The 27,021-nt window shown below is 39.6% G+C and overlaps 2 protein-coding genes across 10 annotated transcripts in view; one reads left to right on the top strand and one right to left on the bottom strand.

Moving 5' to 3' along the window:
• Positions 1–700: 700 nt before the first annotated feature.
• Positions 701–13,678, bottom strand: pdk4 (pyruvate dehydrogenase kinase, isozyme 4). Of its 2 annotated transcripts, XM_047384148.1 has the most exons (11): positions 13,249–13,629; positions 12,829–12,970; positions 11,792–11,863; positions 10,569–10,753; positions 8,366–8,455; positions 7,980–8,057; positions 6,609–6,685; positions 6,420–6,518; positions 6,201–6,314; positions 5,721–5,834; positions 701–4,344 (listed from the first exon to the last, which is right to left on the bottom strand). In XM_047384148.1, exons 1-11 carry the CDS (start codon positions 13,364–13,366, stop codon positions 4,201–4,203), a joined length of 1,233 nt encoding a protein of 410 aa, XP_047240104.1. In that variant the 5' UTR covers positions 13,367–13,629; the 3' UTR covers positions 701–4,200. The 2 variants fall into 2 exon arrangements, 1 of the variants encoding a protein (XP_047240104.1); XR_007041046.1 differs by lacking the exons at positions 701–4,344; positions 5,721–5,834; positions 6,201–6,314; positions 6,420–6,518; positions 6,609–6,685 and having other exon boundaries at positions 8,013–8,057; positions 10,544–10,753; positions 13,249–13,678.
• A 1,627-nt stretch (positions 13,679–15,305) lies between these two features.
• Positions 15,306–27,021, top strand: part of LOC124879170 (cytoplasmic dynein 1 intermediate chain 1) — an 81,450-nt gene continuing 69,734 nt past the window's right edge. The window contains exons 1-8 of one of the 8 annotated variants that reach the window (XM_047383562.1): positions 15,306–15,678; positions 16,357–16,478; positions 16,660–16,777; positions 17,288–17,375; positions 17,641–17,646; positions 19,927–19,968; positions 21,884–21,943; positions 22,075–22,190. In XM_047383562.1, coding sequence (XP_047239518.1) covers positions 16,371–16,478; positions 16,660–16,777; positions 17,288–17,375; positions 17,641–17,646; positions 19,927–19,968; positions 21,884–21,943; positions 22,075–22,190 — 538 coding nt within the window. In that variant the 5' untranslated portion in view covers positions 15,306–15,678; positions 16,357–16,370. Of the gene's footprint in view, positions 15,679–16,356; positions 16,479–16,659; positions 16,778–17,287; positions 17,378–17,640; positions 17,647–19,926; positions 19,969–21,879; positions 21,944–22,074; positions 22,191–27,021 lie in introns of all 8 variants that reach the window. The other 7 variants (XM_047383563.1, XM_047383561.1, XM_047383568.1 and 4 more) reach the window with 7 other exon arrangements.

The raw sequence follows: 27,021 nt of genomic DNA, 5'->3' as shown, positions 1-27,021 counted from the left end.
ACATGAGGTCTACCGTTACTGATCAGAACAGCGGTGAAATTTTCTGCTAGAACGGTGCCAGAAGCTCCCTGATGTGACCGAAGTGGAACTTTCTAAGGGACCTTGAAGCAAACTTTAGCAAGTGTGTATATACACTATATTGCCAAACGTATTGGGTCCCACCACCAAATCAATGAATTCCGGTTCCAATCACTTCTGTGGCTGCAGGTGTAATAAAGTTGGTGTGGAGAAGCCTGACTGGCCTGCACAGAGTCCTGACCTCAACCTGCTTGAACACCTTTGGGATGATTTAGAGTGGAGGGTTGCAGTTCTGGTTTTCTATTTTGAATTATGAACACACTCCTAAACCTTGAGGAAGATGTTTACAGAATAGTTAGAGCTGCTATTGCTGGCAACGGTGGGTGCATCAACAAATTGGACCTTATAGATTAAGAACAGGATATCATCACAGTCCATGTACATGTAAAAGTAGAGAAAGCAGAGATATTGGTTTAAGTCTTTATGTATAATTTTATACATGTGTGTAGATTCAAAAACTTTTGCACCCAATTTTCGTTTTAAAAATTCCTTGAGGTTGTTTATTGTATCATCTTTGCACCCTGGAAAAGAAACAGTCCAAATGCACCATTTAAAACTGAAAATGATGGATGTATGTAAATGTCTGACTGACAAAATCTATTTAAAATGAATACCAAAGGGATTTAAGGGTACTTTACTTTTTTAATGCTCTTTAACTATCTTGTAATAATCCAGTTTTAATACTGCATTCATCCAAATAATTTGTAATGAAAAGGTGAAAAAACAGAGCAGAAACAGGCAAACTGAAAGGTGACAGAAACACAGCACAAAATCACCAGGCACGCTAATGAAGCTGTTCAAAAACCAGAACAGTCTGTTCCCAGCTCCTGATGGCAGCCGGCCATGAAAAACCACTAGACTGTGTCTGCTATGGTCACTGACAAACCGACCAAAGTTTCCAAAAACAAGATAGAGGAAGAGGAGGAGGTGGAGGGAGACAACAGTTCCACCAGTTATTACAGAGGAGCAGAGGCACACAGAAGTGTTTACACACCAGAAACACATTTATTGATTAAGTTCTTTTAAAATGGAACCAGATTTTTAGTTTCAAGCAAACACTTCGGAGATCACATGTTAACATTATGTCAGGTGGTGGCAACGTTTACAATTCAATAACATTTTGAAAGCTGCAAATATGAAATCAAACAAAATGACATAATGGGAGGTAATATGAAACAATCCGTTTTGTGACGAACCACACGCTGAGCTCAGCGGTAACACTTGGCCTTTAAGTCATTCTTGTAAAAACTGGACATGCAATAATCAATGAAGTAATACTGGAAGTTTTAAACAAAGCGTAGGCAGAATGGACAACTGAAAAAAACCGAAATGAGTCTGGTATATGACTGGTAATATGTTATCCCAGCGTGTAAGGCCATATCAGTTAGATCAATACAGCTTTCCTCTTAGCTGCTCCTACAGGTCAACTGCAACGAAGTCTCTGTGTGTTTTTGTAATCTTGTCAGTTAACGATAACAAGGCGATGGCTCACCGTGTGTCATATCACAGGGCAGAAGGGCAGTTTTCTTTAATTAATCATGAACCACGGCCATCAAACTTTCAAAATAAGCTATTTAAATAATCAACCCCGCTTCCAAAGAAAAGCTAAGAGTTGTAAAGTCATCACAAAACAAAATAAAAAAAAATGAATCTGCAAATCACTGAGGAGAGAAGATTCAATTTTTTCACGAGGTCAAACTATTCATAACCCTAAACTTTTCTACAGTTTGTTCTGTCACAACTAAACACTTCCATGTATTTTAAAGGGATTTTATAAAATAGACTGACACAAAGTAGTGAATAATTAGGGGTTAACTGATAGGCAGAAGCAGCCAAGAGGCCATTGGTAACTCTGGAGGGGCTGCAGAGATCCACAGTTCAAATAGAAGAATCAGCTGACAGGACAACTATTAGTCGTGCACTCCACAAATTCAGTGCTTATGGAGGAGCGTGAATAAGGAAGCCATTGTTCAAAGAAGATGATATGACGTTCTGTTTCCACAGGGGGATACAGCGAGGATGTAGAAGAAGCTCCTCTGGTCAGCTCAGACAAAAGTGAACTTTGTGTGGAGGAAAACTAACACTGCGCATCACCCTGAACACACCATCCCCACTTTGAAATTGGGTGGTGGCAGCATCATGCTGTGGGGAAGGTTTATGTACAGCACTGAGAGAAGTTGGACAAAGTTGATAAGAAAGTAGATGGTGAAAAACACACAGCAAACCTGGAAAGAAAACTGTTAAATGCTGCAGCCTTCCGACTGGGCTGGATCTTCACCTTTCAGAAGGAAACTGCAATAGAATACCTCAAATCAAAGTATAATCATGTGTTAGAATGGTCCAGTCAAAGACCCTGAATCTAAGTGACAATCAGTGTCAAATCTTTAAAACTGCTGTCCACAAACACTCTCCATCCAATCTGGCTAAGCTTAAGATATTTTTACAAAGACAAATGGTTTCAGTGTCTAGTCTTGAAGAGCTGGTATAGGCATACCCCTAAAGACTCACACTCCGACTCAGGAGGGGCTAAATACAAATGTGTGCCACACTTTTCAGATATTTATTTGTAAAACATTTCTGAAAACGATGTACCATTTTCTCCCTCTTTACAATCACGCACTACTTTGTGTTGGTCTTTCACATAAAATGGCCAAAGACTTTCACAGAGCACTGTGTCAGACCTCATTAGTGGTTTTTCTTACTGAAATATTTTCTCCGTCTTACTCTAGGAGCGAAATATTGGGTGGTAAGGCACCAAATGTTTTCAGTGGGTTACTGCTAATGGTCAACTTAGCAACAAGACTCTTTGTCCAAATACCTGTGTTATTACTATATGTGGAGAGTGGCTGCTATTGTCTATCCCAGACAAGAAAACACATGTGTTTGGCAGCAATTGTTGTTCCTTAGATCTGTAAGCTGCACATGATGCATCTGCCATGTGGACTAAAGCTGTCCCATGCTGGCCTATCTAGTTTGTTTTAACCTTTAAAAAAATGGATCACTAGCAGAAAAATAAAAATAAAGGAACATTAATTGCCTTCTCTTCTACATGCTTTGCATTGCATTCCTACGCAGCATTTTAAAATGAAAACTGAATGACAAAAACACATGAATCATTACAAAACACTTAATCTGCTATGCAAGTTTTGACAGTTACTTTAGGAAATACTGAAAAACTGTTTGTTTAGTTCTGTCCAAACCAAACCAAACCCGGCAGCCGTTAGCCATTTTAGGTTTTAGGAAATTCAGCATTTATGGATTCGATGCTACAGTAAGTAAGAAAATCTTTCACAATTTTTTAGCAAAAAAAAAAAAAAAAATCAGATTTAGATTCCATCTCACTTTTAAAATCACAAAATACAGAACAAATTATTGCCTATGTTTTTTAGTAGTGGAGGCTGCGTAAATTAAGCAATGCTGACTTTGCTCCCTTTGTGATGCTGCGCTCATCATATTTAACCTGAGTGATCCCGCGCCGGCTGCTTTCAGCTGGGCTTTCCAAGCCATGGACACAAACACCTTACATAGGACTGTTAGTAACCGAGGATTGTTTGTCCGTCTTTTCACACACGCACCTCAGCATTAAAATGTTAGAGAAATGTTAAAGGAGTGACATTTGCAAAAAAAAAAAAACCTTTCTACAAACACTAAAGAAAAACACCTGGAAGACCAGTGGGTGAGGCTGTCTGTGGATGTGGAATCTGGAGCAATGATTGCAAGTGACAGTAAAAGTTACAGTGGGAATACATGTGTACATATTCTCCAAACTTTTTTAATGTTTGCATGTGAAGACGCTTCTCAAAAGAGAAAAGTTAAATAGTTGTGCCTGAGCGTGATGATTGAGGAGAAAAAAAAAACAAAAAACGAAATTAGCAGCACAAACTTATATGTGGTGAATGAGGTTTTGTGAAACTTTTCAGAAGCTGGTCTGAAATAAGTTTATCATTTTCTTTGAAAGCAAGTTTTTCATCACAAGCTTCTTAAAACTTTCTCGTCTGAGAGAACATCCTAGATGTCACACAGACAAATCCAAGTTCAACAACATGCTGATAACGTCCTTCATTTTTTACACTTTCATTTATTCTATTTTAGAGTCTCTTCCATTTTCTCTTCGGTCCACTTTCACTGGGTCCTGTCATACTTGCCCAGTTTCTTAGGCTCCTTGCTGGGCATGCACCAGTCGTCCGCCTCTGTGCTGGTCTGGTAATGCCGCAGGGCAGACTTGTTGAAAACAGGAAGTCTCTCCACTGACTCTGAGGACAGGGCCTGGTTTGAAACGTCAGAAAGAAAATAATTACTCTCAGAATCCCACTTCACGCAGACATATCTCTGTGAATGACCATGAGATCCTAGGTGCAAACTAATTTGCTACAGAGTTATGTTAAATCTGTTTATTATAAGATATCTTGTCCATTATTTTATTTGTAACATTTGTTAGTCATACCCCATACCGGAGAGACGTTCGTCAGATGTACATTACTTTATAAAAGTATTAATTCCCCTTGACATTTGTCTTGTTACAGCCATAAACATTCAAGTGTTTTATTGGAATTTTATGTGTGCGTGTGATAGATCTGCACAAAGTAGATCATAACTGTGAAGTGGACGGCAAGAGATGCATCACAATCAGAAAAGTGTGGAGCGTTTTCTTTCATCCTCTTTTAATCTGATACCACTAAATAAAAGCAAAATAAGTCATCGCATTAGTAAATAGTCCACTTGTGTGTGATTTAATCTCAGTGTAAATACAGGCTTCCTTTTACCGCTGAAGAAAAGCATCCCACAGCATGATGGTGCCACCACTATGTTCCAGCGCTGGGGGCAGTGTGTTGAGAGCAATGTGCAGTGCTTCATGCATGGCATTTTACACGTAGGGTTAAAAGTTTCATTTTGGTCTCATCTGGTCACTGGCGTCTGATAGCTGCATTCAAGACTTGTTCTGGCTTTCTTCTAGAAACTCTCCCATATTCACCACAAACAGATGGAGTGCACAACTAATAGTTGTCATATCAACAGATTCTTCCACTTGAGCTGTGGAGCTCCTCCAGAGTTATCCAGGGCCTCTTGGCTGCTTCTGCAATTGAAGCTCTCTTTGCTCGGTCTTTCAGTTTAGCTGGACAGCCATCTTTCGGTAAGTCAGCAGTTGTGCCATGCTCCTTTAGTTTCCTCATGATTGACTGAACAGTGTTCATTGAGATGTACAAACAATATTTATTTATTTAAACTTCTCCACAACTTTCTCTCTGACCTGTCTGCCATGTTCCTCTGTCTCCAGGGTTCTGTTTGCTCACTAATGTTCTCCGCCAAACCTTTGAGGCCTTCAGAGAAAAGCTAGTTAGGTGACCAATGAAGGCAATCGGCTGCAGTGGATTTGGTTTAGGGGTATCTGAGTGACGGGGTCAAATGCCAATGCATGTTACTCCTTTTCAAATTTTGTTTGTGGTTGTGCCGTGGCAAAATGTGGTAAAGTTCAAGCAGTGAGAGTAGTTTTGCATGGGACTGTGGATTGTATTACAGAACTAACTCCACATCTGCCACCATTCAGAAAATCTACTATATGTTTTAGTAGTTTATTGAATTAAGTCGATTCCTTGAAATTATTGTTGGACCCCCCGCCAGAGCAGAAAAAGCTTCGTTCTCACCTTCAAATATATGACAGCTGAGGTGCCGTAGCCCTCCATGGAGTAGAGCTGCAGGTCTCCCTGGAAATACTTAGCGTAAAGGCGAGAGATGGGCAGGCCATAACCGAAACCAGCCTGAAAGTAGGAGGCAGATAAAAAAAAACAAAAGTCTTCATCATGTGGCCAGTAAACTGTTAAACATAAACTACACTTTGAAAAAGCTTTGATTATCCCTGATTACAGATTAAACCAACAACATGTTGCTGAGTGCATTCGTTCACTGTGTAATCAGCTGACTTACAGCTCTGTTCGATTATGTAAGACTCCGTTCAGGTTATCGAGCTCTACCATTCATTTCACTTTTATCCTGAGCTTAAAACACTAATGTAGATTTCATAAAAAAAAAAAAAAAAAAAGAAATTCTTCAAAATGCAACTTTAAACTTTAATTTTAAGATTATAAACAAATATTTAAAAGCACGAGTGGTGCATTTATCCTTACCAGAGGAGCGTTTCTGGACATGTCTACATGGACGGGACTGGGAGCCGTGGTGTACATGTAGCTGAAGAGACGTTCAATCTTCCTCAAGGGGACGCCACCACCTTTGTCCGACATCTACTCAACAAAGGCATGAATAATTTACATTTGGAACTATATTTAGTGTCATAAATAATTCATGTGAGCACTAATGCCTTTCAAACAACAAGGTGTGTTCGATACCTTGATAGTAAGGTCCTCAATGCCCAGGGAAACGCGGACTTTAATTGGGGGCAGCGTCGGGCTTGTCTCATGTGTCTCTACGGTGGCTCTCATCGCATTCTGAAAGAGGAAAACGATGAGAAACTAGTGAAAACCTCAGGGGAGAAAAATAGTCTGCACCTTAATTTAAAAGTTGGCTGGGTGCTGTACCTTGAAGAGCTCAAACAGCATGTGGTACAGATGTGATGGAACATATACGATGTGGATGGGCTGGCCGGGGCTTTTAGCTGTGAAACAAATTATAGTAAACAGTGTTACATAAAGAACAGGTCAAATTCATATCCAGTTCTATCTTATCTTGTATTGGATCTGAGTGTACTGTGTTATAAATTATATTATATTATATTCAAATTTAGTCAAAATACAAATACAATATTCAATTCAGTCCAATTCATTCAACTACAATTCAGCCTAATACAGTCACATTGAAATGCCACACAGTTTAATTGCATGTAATTATAGTACAGAAGAGTCAGATTTTAAAATGTCAATTAGTAAAAAATCTCCATGGAAACCAGGACTCATGTGAACAGCACCAACTTTAATGGCATACATTCTCGTTCTCATTCTTTCTTAAATTACACCAATCAGGCATAACATTATGACCACCAGCCTAATCGTGTGTTGGTGCCTGTCTTCCTGTCAAAACCGCCTTGGCCTTTCGAGGCATGGACCCCAATAGTTTCCTGAAGGTGTGCTGTGCTATCTGACATAGATTGGACTCCAGCACATCCCACAGATGCTCAACTGGATTGAGATCTGGGGAATTTGTAGGTCAGGTCAACACCTTAAATTCCTCTTTCTGCTCCTTGTTCCTGCTTTTACCATCAGCTTTAAGGATAACGTGCTCACCTGCTGCCAAATATATCCCCCCACAAACAGATACCATCATTACTGGTGTTCTTCAAATCAGCTGTCAGTGGTCATAATGTAATGTCTAATTGGTGCAAGTGTTTTTCTGTTCTGTTCTTTTGTGTCAGGTTTTGCAGATCTGAAGGGACATACATTGTACTCAACACTTGCAGAGCATTACTAAAACCTGCAAACAGTGCCAGATTGAGATTCACAAGTGTAGTTTTCTCTTATATTACTTGTTGGACTCTATGGTTTTTAGCACAAATGACTAAAGCAAATGAACACAACCCTAACATTAAATCTTCCTAAAACCTTCCTTTAACCAATATTATTAAAAATGCTAGAACATGCGTATGCTGATTTATACTTCTTAGTAGTACTACTAGGTAATACAAGTCCAGCAAAAGTAAGCATTAACAAATGTAACAAGAGTAATCTGTAAGGTTCAAATGAAGTTATTTTTGATGCTGACTATGGGTTTTTGTCAGGGTCAGCTGACAGGAAACAGACATCCTGACTCTAAGTTACATCAGAAAAGATGAGAACCTGCAGATTGCAAAAAAATGCAGAAAAACTAACACCTCAAGAGAGATGTCTGAAGAAAAAAATCTGACTATAACAAAACTGCACACTGAAAATTGAAAGCATGTGTTGCCTTTGACTTACAGTTGACTTCCTTGATCTCCATATCAGGAGAGGTGAGGTAATACTGCTCACACAGCATTTTTGAGGTCTCATAGGCATCTGCAAAGTAACACAACACAAAACATTGTTGCTTCTTTACAAGACTTTTTAACAACAAAGAACATGGTGACTTGGACAAAATGGTGAGCATCAGATCTTGTTTTTATGGCTCATGGATGACAAGATTACACAAAACCCTGAACAGTTCCCACACTATTTATTATGATAACACAACTTCCTCTTTGAGTAAGCCCTCTCTCCCAGTAGTATATAATAAGGTCAAAAAAGGTGCAGTAGTGAAAAGAGACAGTGGTGGAAACTAGGTATCAGACTGTGTGTACAGACAGTAGGTCAAGATCACTTATTACCTTTTACGACCTCCACCACGTCACAGCTGGGGTCAATGCTGCCAATATGTTTGGGATGGGCCGGATTTACGCTGCCGTCAAAGATTAATGCTATGGGAAACACAAAAACAAGCAATATATAGGACATAAAATATGCTAATATGCTGTATAGGCACTCCTGATTATGTGTGGCGTGCTGATGATTAAAACTAAACCATCTGAGGTGCATGTAAGGGAATTAAACTTATTTGTTGACATACAGTACTTTGCAAAAGTGTTTCTACACTGTCAACATTTTCACATTTTTTTTCCACATTTTGTCACATTAAAAGTTCAAACTTCAGTTATTCTACACAGTACTGTCAGGATGTGACATTTTGGACTTTGTGTTTTGTTTTGTTTACTAATTATCATATTTCTCCAGCCGCTCTGGTTAGGTTGTGTTTACTTATTGTTTACATTTTGTTTGTTTACATCCTAGTCCTTGTGTTCTCTGCTTCCCTTCCTGTCAGTTCAGTCTGTGTGGTGTTAGGTTTCATTACTCTGTAATCTGGTTTGCTTTATGGGTTCCTTGTTCATTCTTAGATTTGGTGTTTCTTATGTTCCCTTCAGTTTCTCAGTTTCCTTCAGTTCATGTTTATCCCTGATTCTTATGCTTTATTTTTATCTTTGTTTATAGTTTTGTTTTAGGTCTGCTCGGTGTCTTGTTAATTACTTGTATTAGGTTCACCTGTTCCCTCTGCCTTCCTGCCTCCTTGCCTCACCTGTCCTTAGTTCCTTTGATTACCTGCCTTTGTTTTCTCTCTGCATATTAGTTGGTTTGTTTCATTATGTTTTTGTGGGTTCCTTGCGTTACAACTCGACCCTTTATCCTCGTCTCTGCCTTGAGTCTCCATGTTCCTGCAGTGTCTGTAATGTAAGTGTTTGGATCTTGACCCTGTTCAGTACCTGCAGCGTTTTTGTTACGTTTTGACTTTTTTGGTTAAAGCTGAGACTGCTTTTTGAAATGCTGCTTCCAAGCTCTTGTCTGCGTGTAATTTAGGTATACATATAGAAGTTCTGAAGGCCTCAAAGGTTTTTTAGTGAACAAACAACATCAATAGAACCAAGTAAAACACCAGACAAGCCAGTCATGAAGTTGTGACACCGTTCACAGCACGGTTAGGTTCTGAAATAATATCCAAAGGTACAGAACTGTTCAATCTATCATCCAAAATTAGTAAAAGTATGGCAGAACTGCGGATCTACCAAGACATGACCATCCACCCGAACTGACAGACCCAGATCGTTCATCAGGGAACCAGATGAGAGCCCCATTGTAACTCTGGAGGATCTGCGAAGATCCACAGCACAGGTGGGAGATTCAGTCTACACAACTATCTGTTTTGGATTCCACAAATCTGACCTTCATGGATGTGAAACAAGAAGAAAGCCACTGCAGAAAAGAGCAAATAAGAAGTCCCATCATGCTTTTTTTTAGTAGGGAAAGGGAAGCTGGTTGGCTCAGAGTTGATGGAAGGATGAATGGAGGTAAATGCAGAGCAATCCTAGAGGAATACCTATTAGAGTCCACCCAGTCTGGCTGAACTTATGGTATTCTGCAAGAAATGACAGGCTAAAATGTTGCCCTCTATAGCTGCTAGAGACATAATCCCAATGGACCTGCAGATGTAATGGCACTAAAACGTGCTTCTACAGAGTAGTGACTTGAAGGCTGTCTCTAAACGTACCTCACACTTTTATGGTTTCTATCTGTCAAAAGTATTTTGATTTTTAAACCCTGTGCTACGTTGTTAGTCTATCACATATAACAGAAATAAAATACAGACGTTTGTGGTTGTAATGTTGCAAAATCTGAAAAGGTTTCTGGGTTATGAATACTTTACTGCATATAGAAACAGTGCTGACATTCAGCCAGATGCAATAATTGTTTCCTGTGTTGCATTGCTGTAAAACTCTCAAGCAAAGCTTGAAGGTAACTTTAAGACAATTATAGAAATTAAATCTTAAATATGTTTGGAATCAATATTTAACTTTGCTGTAACCTGAAATTAAACAACAGAGAATTAAAATACATATTTCCTGAATGCTCGTAATGGATTTTGAGATGTAAAACATATTCCGATCATAGCTTATATTGGCTGACCAGAACCCCATTACTGACATGAGTTGTGTTAGGATCTGTGTTGATTAACTCACAGTTATTACAGAGTGCTATACTGACTGTGCTGGTTCATGAGCATGCGTGTGGAGATTCGGCTCATGTAGAAGCGGTCCAGGAAGTACTGGACATTCTGGTTGGTGACGGGGTCCACGCCGAACGCCTCCTTGAACTCCAGCACACCCTGAGCCATGGTGGGCACCACGTTGTTGTGCCGGTTCCGGACATTCACGAGAGTCTGTGTGAAGCTACGGGTTATAGCAAGGAGGCGTGAGTAAGTGGGGGAAGATGCTTCATTGGGTTCAGATCACATGTATTTTTTTTTTTTTTTGGTACTAGCTAATTAATTACTGATTAGAAAGGTTTCTTTATTTTTTTAAAGGTATCTGTGGCACTTTTGTACAAACGTTCACTATGATTCAATAGTACATATACCTTCAGTCTGGGGGGTAATTTTCTTACAGTTTATCTTTATCGTGATGTTTGCACACCCCAAAAACTAAAAGTATTGTTGGGATTGTTATTATTTATCTTCTTTTTTTTTCCACTGTTGGAAAATAAAACATATAATTAATTATACCATTAGATGTGATTTCTGTGCGTTGTTCTTTGTTGGGTTCTTTTGTTTGTTTTGCTTTTTTTCAAGTGTAGTTTTTACGTTTGTATGGCTGTGACTGCACATCACTGAAGTCACAGCCATACAAACTATGGGCAAAAAATACAGCATCTTTTAAATTGGTCATAATAAATACCAGAACATATCATGATAAACTCTTAAGTCTGTATCACCCATCCCTAATTCAGTCTGTGCATTTGGAAACTGAATGGACAGATGTATGGAAGTTGCATAATCAAAATGGATGGATGAATGTAACATTCAAAGGCCCTGTTTTTCATCCATCCATCCATCCGTCCAAACTAAAAGGCTTAAAATAAATCCCATCCTGGAGTTACTCTGTCCTATAGTTACAAACAGAAGAGCAAAATATGAACTCTAATATGTTGATGAAACTGCATCCAGAACCATTTAATAAGTTACAACGAAAAAGAAAATTCTGTAACTGAATGCCAAATAAAAGAGAGTTTAAATATGTTACCATAGTAGTTAACGCTTCAAAACATATCTATTTTTAGGTTAAGACCTTATTTTTTTGAAGTCATTGTGGAGTCACTGTTAATATATATTATATGTTAGACGTTTGTAGGTAAATTCCCTGAGTGATGACTACAGAAAACCTACACCATGATAAGGAGCATGTAATGAAATGTCTGTTAAGGTTACTTACTTTTTTAGGACATCTTTATCATCCGGATCTCTTTCTAAAAAGTCAACCAGCTCCATCAAACTCTGTGAATACCTGGCAGACAGGTAAAGAAAAGGAAAACAACTGATGACCTTCAAAATAGCTGAAGAATCGCTGATCTTATTTTAACCTTCGTACATTAATTACACTTAACGGACATTGCCACTTCCTCTTTAATAATAGCTGCTTGTCATGTGTGGAACTTCTTGTCCAGGCCAGAGGATCAAGAGAACCTGAGTGCTGAGCTCACACTCTCTTACACTCTGTTAACATAAAATAAAACTGGGTGAAAGGTCACTGGCTTTGTGACGGTGCTTTCTATGCACTGAGCGTGTCCCTCAAGTCATGTTCAGGTTGTAAAATATGTATTCATGTCCCACCATGCAAGCAGGCAGATGTGTCCGCCTCTCTGCTGATATGGACTATCCTCACAGGTTTAACATGAAACCTCATGCCGAAACAAATAACTATACTGAGCATTCAAAAGTTTATATCTGTGACACTTATTCTGTTATGTAAACAGGAAAAACCGAGAGGCAGAGGAGAGCTGCTCCCAGCTAATGTTTCACAGCGTCAAGTACAAACCGAAAACATTGTATTTATTCCACAGTAGGACTGATGAACATGTAATTAAAGTTTGAAGAAAATCATATATATGAAAACAACTCTTTATCAGTATTTAACAGGTGTGCTACAGTTTGTATTTAATGTACTCCTTATATGTAATTAAACGTAAGATCATTAAGCATAATGATGGTAATAGTTTTTTTTTTTTACTATAAAAAGACTAAACATAATGGAGATTTTCCTCAAGGTGTTATCATTAGAGGATTTTGGTACTGTTTGCCAACACTCTTGACCTGAATGAGATTCATTCTGTTCTGCAACTCATAGTTTGAAAAGGAAAGTGCTACAACCACCCATCTGGATGAACACAGTAAGATATTTAAGGCCTTTTATGCTTGGTGACATGTTTTCTATTTAACACAGCAAATCTGAAGGGAGTCCAGGTATCCTACCAGCTCGTCAGGAGCTTTACAGATGGAGTCCCAAGAAGCTTGTCAGGGAGGTAATCAATTTCTTTCATGATATTGGCCAGTCTGACAGGAAGCTCCTGTCGGAGGAACACAAAGGACGTCTTCTCACACGCATTGGCAGAGCCTGCGGTCACATAAGCGTCAAACAAAATTACAGCAACGTTATGACCGCAGCAAAAACAAGTAAATGTTACAGGCAATTCTAAACCATCACACATATTTGTACAGATATGTTTTTTTTTTTTTTAACCTGGAATAATCTGTGCAGATGAAATACTCGTAGCTGAACAATAATGCAGTTATATGTGCATGACCCGTACTTTTGCTAAAGTGACGCTAGTGGCGTAATGTAAATGTATTCTGTATGTGACATATAGCCCAACATCAACCACCAGCACTCACCGAAGTCAATAAACTGCTTCATGGATAACGGGGATGGAGAGAACTTGGAAAACCTCTCCACTTGTTTCGGTATTCCAGCCAACGAGCCGTTTTTCAACAAAAACTGGGCGAACCTCATTTTTTTTCCAGTAGACCCTAAACCGCTAGCAGAGTATCGGGGACAAGCCGTCCTTTCTGACTCCAGGACAATCCAGTTTAACGCTAGTTTTTCCAGCTAGCAGGACAATACCATCATACCATCCTTCACAGGCCTGCTTATTAGTTCCCCAAGAGTGTTTTCACTGGTAGTTTCTTCTCATATTAGCGCCCTCGGAATTCAACTTCTAACACTGAGCAGGGGTATGTTGTTGTCTGGAAGGGGAATGCGTAAGACTGACGTAGAAAGCAACCAATCAGCGCTTAGATTCGCTTCATTATGGGCGGAGCTCAGTCCTCCTGGCTGGAACCGAACAGACTGAGCATCAGAGTGACGGGCCTCTTTATGATAGCATCACCTACCGATCACTTATCACAAATTTCTGCGTTTTATAGTTTTGAGCGGCTGCCACAATTACTGTAGCATCAAATGGATGTTTATGGCTGCTCCACGAGTTGTTATTGAAGAACAGACGAAAAAAAAAACAAAAACGACGTTGCTATTTTGCACGGTAAACAATAATTCAGTTTAACACACCAACCCTAAGGTGCATCTGCATTGTTTGAAAACACACTTATAAGAGGATAACTTCTTATTTCAGACAGGTATCACTGTAAAGGCCTACACGATGATGTTACGTTGACATACGCACGTAGTAGTTACCCACTACCCGGCATTCCACACGGGGGCTTTTTCTCATGCAGCAGCCATGGCAAAAATGAACATTTGTTTAACAAGTTAATGCATTATACAAAAACCTTATGTTACCATTAAGCGTATTTACCAAGATTTGCAGGTACAACTACTTTCCTCACTGATATATTTCTTGTGAGATACAAACATTCTGTATTTATTAAACAGTTTTTATACATGAGGGCAGTAGAATCAATGTATTAGTACCTAATAATAAAGTTTATTTATTTCAGTAATTCAATTCAAAAAGTAAAACTCGTATGGGTTAATTACATGCAGGGCTATATATTTGTTTCTGTTAATATTTCTGAATATGACATACAGCGAATGAAAACCCAGAATTCTATTTCTCAGAAAATTTTAATATTATGTGAAAGCAATATCTAAGCATATTAACGGAAAGTTGACACTGAGTTCTAGGAGAACCCATTTGTGGTAACGATAGTGAGGGATACACCAGATATAGAAAATCTAAGCAGAGATCTTGAAATGCTGTAATAAATGCATACAATTTAGTTAAATGGAAATTTACAATAAAAACTAGTATAAAAGTTAAACAATCTAAACAACACAAACACAATAATCCAAGCACACGGTGACTTAATAGTGTCCACTACCCCAAGGCCTTAAGGAAGGCTGCTCCACAGGGGAAACCTTTTTCAGAAAACCTGAATGGCTTTTGCAATAAAAGCAGATATGTGCCATTAAAAACACATCATTTCCAAGTCTAAAGGCTAATACATACAGACAAAATAGAGACATTATGTTCTTCAGAGTGGCAAGGGCAAAGTTCCTTCTGGCCAGGACATTTCACACTCCACAAGATCTCTAGGTCCTTAACACTGGAGCATTTGTATACAGTAATGGTAATATATGACTGTAGTGATAATAACAGCCGTGAGACAACATGCAAGAAAAAAAGTTATTTCCACAATATATGTCAAAAACGACAGCTTGCAGCTTCGGGAGAAAGAATACATTTCTCTCTTCTTGCGGAGTGTGTATAGGCCTTGATATAGGCCTTAAAACGTACAACTCCATTAGCAATTAAAGCAAACGGTCACCATGGCAACAGCCGGCGTGATTTGCTTGAGCAGAAAATGTAACCATTTTTCCTTAGCCAAGAAAGATAGAATCGCTTAGTATCTGCTAGCTTGTCCTCTTTTGTGTCATATATGATTTAAATAAACAAATAAATAAATAAAGCAGCTCTACATCCTCCCAGTGTTGTAATGGTTCTTCTTTAGACGGCCTCAAGATGGCGGCGTTGCTAATGACAGCGCGTCCCCTGGAGGAGGAGGAGGTGGGATTTCCTCTCCTCTTCAACATCATTCCCTCTTCGCGCTTTCCACAGGATGTATCGGCGTGCTGTGCACCTGCTCCCAGCCTCCCATTACTATACTCCACGGCTGCAATAACCCGTTTAAACTAACTCGTTAACCAAGACCTAAACGAACCGTCCTCTGGTACCAGAAAGGCCTTGATACAGAGAGGCTGGAAACAACGTAACAGAGGATGCGTTATTTATTTTTTTAATCGAGATTCAGCAGTGAGACAGCATCTTTGCCGGTGACACATCGTTAGCCCTACAAGTGGAGAAGGTATGACACCATGATATGGCCATTTACGCGACGGTTGTCCTCATATTTTGGAGCAATTTGTTTATGAAATTCAGTGTTGGATGTTTTTGTGTGTCGACATCACTATAAACGCTCTCATATTAACAGGCGATATGTATTTATATGCGAATGCACTCATTTCTAGCTAACATCGGTTATTGACAAAGCACACAAAGGGTCTCATATCCTTTCATATTGTCCCAGTGTATTTGTGCAAGTCATGGTTTTTGTTATAAAAGCATGGGATAACAAATATAATTACATTTATACCAGTCTTCCTTAATAAAGATCCAATAATATTGAGTTAATATTGTTTTTGTCTTGATTGAGCTCCCTATTGACCTTTCTGTGTCCCATGTTTTGGGCAGTTTTTGACATTATGATAATAAATTGTGGTTGCACATAATGGAGCTTTAGGGACTAAGCTCTGTTTAAATATATTTAGCTCAAGATGTTTTTTGTTATTGTTTGAAATAATTTTAATCAAGGCAAACTCTCAGTTTGTTTTTTTTTGCAAGGAAATGTGTCTGACACACCCAATTGATTCTGTGAACAGATGTTTTTTGAGACTTGCAGGCTGTCATTTGTTAGGGAGCGACATATAAAACAATTGTATATTGTTTCAGTGCCATCTGTGGTTTATTGATCTTCTATTCAAAGCCCTCCAGGTCACCATGTCGGACAAAAGTGACCTAAAAGCAGAGCTTGAGCGTAAGAAGCAGCGCCTCGCCCAGATCAGGGAGGAGAAGAAAAGAAAGGAGGAGGAGAGGAAGAAGAAAGAGGTAAAAGAAAAAGTGCACAAATTTATGTCAGGTTGTAACATATGAAAAAGTGAAAGCATTGAAGCATTGAAAAAAACAAAAACAAAACACATTTGTATTTGTTCTTCAAATCATTTATGTTGTAAATATTTTGACAAAACCTCTGAGTTTGGCCCATATGTGTCTCCCTGGGTTTCTGGAGAAGTCAGACAGCCAAAAGAAAACAGAGGTGACCCCTGAAGATTCAGACTTGGACCGCAAGCGCAGAGAGACTGAGGCCCTGCTCCAGAGCATTGGTATCTCCCCAGAACCTCCGCTAGGTACATCAAAACCTGTTTTATAAACAAAATAAACAAGTTACCTTTTAAATGACTTACATCAGCTCCTATTATTTGATTTAACTGCTAATGATAAATTAAATAAAACACGTCCATGCTTCTACATTGTTGCTCATCACATTTCTCCCTTTTCCTTTTCCACTGATAAAAAGAAGGCTTTGAAGTGTCTTTCTGCTCCTTAAGGAGTACTGCTCTCTAGTGGTCCAAGATAGTCATAACACCTTAACCACCTCTGAAGTGGGTCGTTATTTTTTTTGTTGGTCTAGTTATTTATAAGTCGTGTAAAACAGCAGAATACAGATTGGTGAGAAGCAAAGCAGAAATTCCCCACCTCATCTGAGATCTCCATTCGTATCCTCCACATATTTGAGTATTTATTTATTTTTATTTGTCTATCATTGGCTATATGTTGTTGCTTCTACAAAACCATCTACTTTTGCCTCTCCAGCTTTAAAAAGAAGAATGCTTTTTAATATTTTGGTTTTTTTTTAGTCCCGACACCCGTGTCTCCCTCTAAATCAGTGAGCACGCCCAGTGAGACGGGGAGCCAGGACTCAGCCGAGGGAGGGGCAGTGGGCAGGTAGGCCGACATCAAACACATCTCACCCAACGCTCAGATGTCCTTCCTTCTGTCTCTAGTAAATTTAAAGATGAATACAGAAATTTATGTTTGGTGGCTTGATATTTCGATTAACGATTCATTTGTTATTAATTTGTGGCATTTGAAGGCAAATAAATATTTGTGATGCTTTTGTAAGGAAATGGTGATCATTTCAAGAAGTTATTGTTGATTAAAGGTACATCCTTTACAGAACTTTTCTGTTTTTTTCCTCTTGGCACAACAGGTTTAGGTAAGGATGGCTTCCACCAATGGTGAGGTTGCGTCATTAGGTTTACATGCGTTATTAGTATCATTTTCATTGTACTCTCATTGTGTTTTGATGACTGCTGTCCAGCATTTGGTTCACATACTGTAGGTAATTCTGAGAAGTGTGTTTTTGAAGAAACACTCGACATAGTGCCTTGCAAAAGTATTCATTTCCTAGTGAGTATTTTCCCCAGTTTTGTTGCGTAACAGTCATAAACCTTAATTTGTTTTACTAGGACTTTATGTGACAGGCCAACACAAAGTACCCTAAAATAGTGAAAATAAAGAAAATGATGTATGGATTTATTATTTGTTTTTATAAAATCAACTACTGTTTGCTTACATATGCAAGTGTTTTGGGGTTTCTCTGAAACACTTTTGCAAATCCAAAAACTGCCATTTTGCCTTCTTTGGATAGCAGTTCAAGCTCAGTCTGTGCTACAGATTCTCATTTGGATATAGGTCGGGAATCTGTCTGAGCTGTTCTTACATATGAATATTCTCAGATGTAAACTCATCCATGTTGAATTTCTTGTGATCGTTGCCCTGCCTCAAGGTGAGCTTCCAGGTTAGCCTCACTCTTGACTGATTTTCTTTCAGAATTTGCCCCATGTTTTTAGGGGTCCAAACGAATCCCCAGGTCATGATTCTGCAAACTCAATGTTTCACTGTGGAGTTTATGTGTTTAGGGTGGTTAGTGGTGTTAGTTATTTTCCACACAAAGCATTCTGCATATAGGCCGAAAAGTGGCATTTTCGCCTCATCTGATCACCTTTCTCCAAACATGGCTTTTGGAAAACTATAAATGGTTCCGTCTTTCTTTTAACAATGGCTTTCTTCTTGGTATTCCTCTATGAAGGCCAGATTTGGGAACTGCTTGAATAATAGATGTCCTTTCTGTGTAACTCCTCACAGGCCTCTTGACTGCTTCTCTGATTATTGCGCTCCTCGGCCTGTCAGATTAGGTGGAATATCCTCTCTTTGTAGGTTTTGTAGGAGTTGTGCTATACTTTTTCCATTTTCGGATGATTAATTGCTCTGTGAAATGTTCAAAGGCTGAGATAATACTGCTTTAGCCTTCTGCCCAACCTTCTCTCTGACCTGTTAGTTGTGTTTCTTGGTCTTCATGATGCCGTCTATTCACTTATGTTTCCTAACAAACTTTGAGGCCTTCAAAGTTCAGCTATATTTATATTTTGATTATTCATTTTAGGGTGTCAGATTAAAGTGGCTAAATATATATCTGCACGTCACACTTTTTAGACAGTTTTTGGTAAAAAACTTTGAAAACCATGTGTCATTTTTCATAATTATGCGCTATTTTGTGTTAGACTATCACAGTGCTGCGCTTTATTAAATCACTTCCGACAGTCTCTGACTTTTAACATCTGTGTCAGTTTTGAGCAGCTTTGTTGGGATATAGATCATGAACTTCTGACACTTGAAAAATAACAGGCAACGAATTTTGCACAGTTCTTTGTGAGATTAACATTACACACACAGACACACACACACACACACACACACACAGACACACACACACACAAATTAGCGATATATTGTGCAGCCCTAGTCCATTACACAACATTTCTATAACTACGCCCTTCTAGGTTGTAACTTGACCAAATATGAATGTGTGCAGGAGGTATAAATGCGTTTGTAAGGCACTGTGTCTGTTTGTTAAAATAACATGCTAGTGAACCTTTAGAAAGTTATCTTTGGATTCATTGTGCCGCACTGGGCTTGAGCTTTGTTTGTTAAAGGCAAAGAAATGTACGATTTTTTTTTTTTTTTTTTGTCCCCCGTTTCGCTCCTGTCCTGAAGGCTGCACACAGTTACCTATGTTTCATATGTGCTCCAGACACTGCAGCATGTTACATATGGTAACCCATTCACTGCTTCGTAGAGAAGTGGTGCAGCCGTTAACCCTCACGTCAGAGCAGAGTATTCTGGTGAATTCGGCTAAGAAGAGTGTGGTCATCAAGCGCTTCCCATTTGCCTTTTATTGGCAGCCAGCTGTGAGCTAAATGTGTGAGTGGCGCCTTCAGGATCATTAGTGATTCGTTGCTTGGTATGGCCAGGGGTGGAATTGGGGCTGAAGAATCTGTGAAAGTCAGCTTAAGTTTCTAGCAAAAAGGAATGCTTTTTTGGTGGATTATTCATTTGATTTTAGCTTTTATCCCCCAAATCCACCTTGGATGACGACATGCCAATTTGAGCTTCTCCATTTGTGGTTGTGTATGTGTGTGTGTGTCCTTCATAGGTCAGGTTTCTCTAAAAACAAGCCCCAAGCACAGAGCTCAAGGTAAGCATTTTCATGTCATACCCAGGAAACCCCTTCCTTACCTTCCTGTTGCTGAGGCTCTGCTCAGCACAGAAAGGCTTCCACAGTGTTGTCCCTCGACTTATAGAAGTGTTCCCGTTCTTGATTTAAAGATCAAAAGAGTGCTGTGTCCTGCCCTTCGTCTCCCCACACCTCTCTCGTTCAGTCTTAAGCCCTGCTGCCGCCTCTGACCGCAGCTCGAAGCATCTCTGCTCGCACGGGCTGAGCCACAGAGGTCGTTTCAGTCTTCACAGAGGTGACAGCGTTGTTTAAAGTGTCATCCATGTTACATTAAAACAGCCAGCCTGTCAAGCTGAAGAAATCCCTTGGCACTCCGTTCCAGCGCTGTGTGACACATGCTGAATGTGTAGCGGGCCGTTTGCTGTTCTGAAATGTATCATCAAGAGGTCTAGTGTTATCCTTTTACAGCTGGTATGTTTCAGTTGGGAAACGCTTTGATTTTCTCATAAGTGATTGATTTCTACCTGCCAAAACAGCAGAGGAATGCAGCCAGTGAGCTCAGCACTTTTCCTCGATGTTTGTCGAATTCATTGATTGTGCAAGGCAGTTACAAATGCCTAGTTTAGCTCTTAAATATTTGCCCATATTGGCCATACTAGGTCTATTACACGCAGCGCTTCGCAAAATCCTTCATAACCCGTTTACCTTTTCACATGTTTAAGTTGCGGCCACAAACTGTAATTGATTTTATTGTGATTTTGTGTGATAGACAAACACAAAAATAAGCACAAAGTGGAATATAAATGCAAGTCGAACTATTTTGCCACATGCCAAATGCTGTTTGCGGGGAAGAAACTAACAGTGCATTTCTCTGAACACACTATCGCTATGGTGAAACGTGGTACTGGCAGCATCATGCTGTGAGGATGCTTGACGTATTAGCAGGGACAGAGATTCAACCAAATACAGGACACTCATTGAAGAAAACCTGTTACAGGCTGCAAAATATTTTGCATTAAAGCATATTCATGTGTTGGAATGGCCCAGTCAAACTCCAGACCTCAATCCAATTGGGAATATTTGGTAAGACTTGAATGATCCTAAACACGGATCTTATCACACTGAGTTTGAGCCTTTTCTGCAAAGAACAATGAGCAAAAGCTGGTAGAGATCCACCCTATAAGACCTGCAGCTGTAAATGTAGCGACAGGTGGTTCTACAAAGCACTGAGGCGGAGGGACTGACTACAAACACACACACAAACACACACCACCCGTTCACAAAAAAGTGGTGAAAGCCTGCATTCTCGTTACCATTTAACAATTATGCACTGCTTTGTGTTGGTCTGTCACATACAATCCTAACATAATATTTTGTGGTTGTAACATGATAAAATGGGAAAACGTTGAAAGGATATGGGATCTTCTGCAAGGTGCTGTGTAGTTTTGCTTTTTAAAATATTTGTATTACCTGTTTTAAAAGAAACAAATCAAAAACAGTGCAGTAACAGGAGCGAAAGGTGAGAGCTCTCAGTAATGTGTGTGTGTGTGTTCTCATAATTGGAACAAAAAAGGTGGACATGAACATTTTCTAAACATTTCTTCTTTACGGCTTCGTTTCAGGAGCCTCTAACAGTAAATATTGTTTATTTTCTGTCTAGATGAATAAACGGTTCGATAAAATACAAGAATGTCCATCTTTTTACACCACAGAAAACCTTTATTAAATAAGAGCAGAGACCTTTAATCAAATGTATGTTGATGCATAATGAAAGACAGTATAATGTCTCAGTACTGGAGACATTATACTCCTATATGCAGTGTGTGTGTATGTGTGTTCGTATACGTGGTGTAAATCTTTGTTGGCCTTTCAGAAATGTGTAATGGCATTTGTAACCATTCATGTCCTCTCTTGCTCCCTCTGTTGGTGACATTAGGACACTGCAATGGGACACAGACCCCTCTGTGCTGCAGCTGCAGGCGGATTCTGAGCTTGGGTACATCTTTCTCCTCTCACTCGTTTAAAAAAAAAAAGGGCTTTGAAATCACTTTTTCCCTACTTAGAAGACAGTTTTGGATTTGTTTACAACACAATTACAGTAATGAAAATGTCTTTGCTCTCATGCAGACGCAGGATGCATAGGCTTGGCGCCTCTAAGATCACACAGGTAGACTTCCTTCCCAAAGAGGTGGTCTCTTACAGCAAGGAGACGCAAACACCAATCAACGCCCACCTTTCTGAAGGTATTTATTTATATATGTGTCTAAATATCAATTCTGTATTCAATATTGTTCAAAAACTAGAACATCAGAATGGTTACTAAGAAACTAAATTGGTGTTCAGAAACGAAACTTTCTGCTTTTGACTTCTCCTTCTAAGTGGAAACTGGCAGTCCGATGCATCTCACCTAGGTGTTTTTTTATGTATGACGTCTACATAATACACTGCTCAAAAAAATAAAGGGAACCCTTAAACAACACAATATAACTCCAAGTGAATCAAACGTCTGTGAAATCAAACTGTCCACTTAGGAAGCAACACTGATTGACAATCAATTTCACATCCTGTTGTCCAAATGAAATAGACAACAGGGGGAAATCTTTGGTGATTAGCAAGACTCTCAATAAAGGAGTGGTTCTGCAGGTGGGGACCACAGACCACTTCTCAGTATCTATGCTTTCTGGCTGATGTTTTGGTCTCTTTTGAATATTGGTGGTGCTTTCACACTCGTGGTAGCATGAGACGGACTCTACAACCCACACAAGAAGGTTTGCTGTGTCTGTCAGCGTAGTGTCCAGAGCCTGGAGGCGCTACCAGGAGACAGACCAGTACACCAGGAGACATGGAGGAGGCCCTAGGAGGGCAACAACCCAGAAGCAGGACCACTACCTCCACCTTTGTGCAAGGAGGAACAGGAGGAGCACTGCCAGAGCCCTGAAAAATGACCTCCAGCAGGCCACAAATGTGCATGTGTCTGCACAAACGGTTAGAAACCGACTCCATGAGGATGGTATGAGGGCCCGACGTCCACAAATGGAGGTTGTGCTCACAGCCCAACACCGTGCAGGACGCTTGGCATTTGCCAGAGAACACCAGGATTGTCAAATTCGCCACTGGTGCTCTGTGCTCTTCACAGATGAAAGCAGGTTCACACTGAGCACATGTGACAGACGTGACAGAGTCTGGAGACGCAGTGGAGAGCGATCTGCTGCCTGCAACATCCTTCAGCATGACCGGTTTGGCAGTGGGTCAGTAATGGTGTGGGGTGGCATTTCTTTGGAGGGCTGTATGGCCCTCCATGTGCTCGCCAGAGGTAGCCTGACTGCCATTAGGTACCGAGATGAGATCCTCAGACCACTTGTGAGACCATATGCTGGTGCGGTTGGCCCTGGGTTCCTCCTAATGCAGGACAATGCTAGACCTCATGTGACTGGAGTGTGTCAGCAGTTCCTGCAAGACGAAGACACCACAGACTGTCCAGGAGTTGGTGGATGCTTTAGTCCAGGTCTGAGAGGAGATCCCTCAGGAGACCATCCGCCGTCTCATCAGGAGCATGCCCAGCCGTTGTAGGGAGGTCACACAGGCACGTGGAGGCCACACACAATACTGAGCCTCATTTTGATTTGTTTCAAGGACATTACATCAAAGTTGGATCAGCCTCTAGTGTGTTTTTCCACTTTAATTTTGTGTGTGACTCCAAATCCAGGCCTCCATTGGTTAATAAATTTGATTTCCATTGATGATTTTTGTGTGATTTTGTTGTCAGCACATTCAACTTTGTACAGAACAAAGTATTCAATGAGAATATTTCATTCATTCAGATCTAGGATGTGTTATTTGAGTGTTCCCTTTTTTGAGCAGTGTATATATACCTAAAGATTATGATCTATACATTTAACTTAAAATATATGTCAGATCATCAAGTATTTTGGAATACACTAATTATACGTATTAAACAGAAATTAGCTGCAAAGGCCATTGTGATTTTATTGGAACTGATGTCAGTAAAAAACTTTTTTTCTGTTTTGTGTGCATGCTCTGTGTCTGCAGAAAACATAAGACCACATCCATGCATCTGTGTGAAACTGTGCATATTTGGGTCTCTGCAAGTGGGCGTTCGCATGTGTGCTGAGCTGCGGCTACTAAACACATCCATATGGCCAAATCCGAGCTTTATTCCAACTTTGGAACAGGAAGAACATCAGTGGTTTAAGGCGTAAATGTTGAAGCATTTTTCTTTTGGACTTTACTGGATATTTTGGTAGAGGACGGCTCGAGTTGTTCCATAAAATTAAACGTTTTGTTTGTTTGCCAATAGCTAATGCAGATATAATGTTTAGAAATGCTCTCTTAACGTGCTGGAATGCCAAATCTTCACAGACACACACACAGACTATCGTTTTCTCTATCTCCCCTCCTCTTGCTGCCAAGACAGCTGGCAGCCATGTGACTGTAAAGGGGTTGTACTTCCTGCTTCCTGTCATTATAATAGATGGTCTGCAGTTGATTCCTCTGCGCCCCCCCCACCCCTACCGCCCTAACCGGCAACCACCGAGCACATACACACGTCTGTCCTGATCTGAATCCTAATGGCCTGCTGCAGCTCCCCTCATTTCCTCGGCAGCCCCAGGAATAGATCACGTATTCAACAAGTGCACACGCACTCATGCTTACCCATGTGTTCACATAGATCCACAACAGCATCACAATCTTTTGGTCTTGGTCATGTTTGCTTACACATACGAGAACTAGGCAAACTAATATACCTGACAGTTACATCAAGACTAACAAGCTGCTTTATCTGGGTCAGGTAGTCAGTGTTAACATAGAAACAAACACGCTCTGTGACTGGTTAACGCCCACAGCAATGCTTTGTGCCTGGTTATTTAGATTCATTTGTCATCACCTCCTGTGAGGTTCAGGAGGTCTGAGCGTGTCTGTGTGCATGCAAGCCTGCATGCATTAGAACATCTGGGAACCAGAGCAGAGTTGTGGTGGTCTTTTGGGAGGTGACCCTGGTCTCAGAAGCCCCTTTCTTTGCAGACTACCACAACACTTGTGTGTCTAGAGTAAAGAATAAAAAAAGAGGGAGACGGTAGCACCTGCTTGCCTCTCTGGCTGTGTGTTTGTTCAGGTCTGAACCCAGCTTACAAAGCACATCTTAGTTTAAGGTTACGGATGCATTTTTTTTTGGTGGTTGAATTTCTTATGTTAGTTTCAATTTTCATTTGGCTAAATATAAAAATTGTGAATTTAGGTTTTTATGCTTGACCGGTTCTGATCAGTGATTAAAAACGTGACATATTTCTGATCAGTAAACGCATCACAACAATACTGTAGAGCGTTGAAGGTGTTAGTGGCATTTTCAGCCTCAGTGAGGTGTTCAAGACAGGTGTGTGAAGCTTCGAGATCAGAGGTGTCCAAATGTTTTGCTTTGCGGTCGCGGGCCAAAATATCAAGTTAAACGTGCTAGTGGGCCACAGACATTTAAAAAAAATTAAAAATTATTAATTTAATTAATCATGATTTTTCTTTTACTTGCCTAACATTTATTTTTTTGTTAGAAAAGGGATCTGTAAATCACTTTGGATCAGAAAACTTGAAAGGGTCCCAAATGTTTGTTGTTTTAAAAGAAAGGCAAATAGTTTTCTAAATTTTTTGGGTTGATTGTTTTCTATTTTTCTTACTCTGGAAATTCTTTTCTTAGCAATTGGTCGGGATATATGTGGCTTAATGAATTGGTACGGCCAAGTTCGGTTTTGAGTAAAAGTCGCTAGATGTTTGTCCACCTATTCAATGTAAAGTTAAAACTGACGCAAAAAAAAAAGAACATGGTTGAAGGAGGCATGGTTCATGTGTGTTACCTAACATAGGTTTTAATTTATTAGTGAAAATCAACATCAGCTTCCTGTGCTTGCAAGGCAAACCTTCTTGCTGCATGGCAACAGGCCTGCCAATTGTGCCAGCAAGCAGCCCCCAGAAGCTGAACATGTTACAGCAAAGCGGATCCGTTTTTGCTCTGGAAGAGTCCAGTTCTGTAGGTCACGGAACATGCTGGACAAGGAAGTGTCAGTGTTTTGGAAATCTTACAGGTAAGACAAGGGGCTGGAAGTTCACACAGAGAATGCTATTAGTAATAGCAAACACACTAATCATATTAATCATTAGCAGAAGGTGCTGAAGACAGTTGAAAAAAGTTTGTACCCATGCTGTCTTTGGTTTGAAATAGTTGTGATATTTTGGGTAACTGCGGAGCTGTGTAACATCAACTGCTCTCTCTCACACACAGGATGTGACCTCACCTGGACCTAATGTAGATAATTAATATTTGGTCACAGGAAGGCTCCTGTTGTTACTGCTGTACATATGAAAGACATAAAAGGTGTAGGAAAAAATAAAAACAGGAAGAAATTCACTTTTAGAGTTATAAAATATAGAGTTCAATAAAAAATAGATGATTTGAAAATTAGTGGTTGAAATATAGATAGTGGACTCAAATAGAAATTTATATTAATATCTAATTAAGTGATCAATTATTGAATAAATCTCTTCGTTTTATTATTTTGTTGCATTTAATGGCGTTCTAATTTATATTTCTAGCTATGTTTTGGGCCAGTAATTATTTTATTGAGTCATTTATTTATTTCTGTATCTATTAGTCGTCCACAGTTAAGGTCCCTTTATTGTTACAAAAAATGAATGAATGATTTAACAATGTAACACATAACAGTAAATCTGAGCTTCTTTCTGTCAATTATTAGGTTGGACACATATGTAATATATTTTCAAACGATTGTGTTGAAAAAAACAGACTAGCTTGGGATAAGGTGTTTTTTACATTTTCAGCTGGACAAAAACTAATTCTGTATAAATCCCTTTTTCCCACAATGTTGACAACTCTTATTCTAGATGTAAAGAGACAGCTCTGTAACTATGGGCTGGTTTGGGGTCTATTTTGAGTTCTTTTTTTTATCCCTAGTTCTACTTTTTGTTTTTGTCGTGTTCTTTTGTCAAACAAATTGAGAAAAAGGTTTGGACATTTTATGATAAGAATAAAACAGCCTTGTCTCAGCT

Source organism: Girardinichthys multiradiatus, chromosome 13, assembly GCF_021462225.1.
Source record: "Girardinichthys multiradiatus isolate DD_20200921_A chromosome 13, DD_fGirMul_XY1, whole genome shotgun sequence".
Classification (NCBI taxonomy): Eukaryota; Metazoa; Chordata; class Actinopteri; order Cyprinodontiformes; family Goodeidae; genus Girardinichthys; species Girardinichthys multiradiatus.
The sequence above is the reverse complement of the archived record's forward strand: the minus strand, read 5'-3'. Positions and strand labels throughout refer to the sequence as shown.

Coding starts and splice junctions, on each gene's coding strand:
- pdk4 (XM_047384148.1), bottom strand. CDS start 13,366: ATGAGGTTCGCCCAGTTTTTGTTGAAAAACGGCTCGTTGGCTGGAATA. Junction 11,864..12,828: donor GTAAAGCTCCTGACGAGCTG/GTAGGATACCTG, acceptor CCTGTCTGCCAG/GTATTCACAGAGTTTGATGG. Junction 10,754..11,791: donor GATAAAGATGTCCTAAAAAA/GTAAGTAACCTT, acceptor TATAACCCGTAG/CTTCACACAGACTCTCGTGA.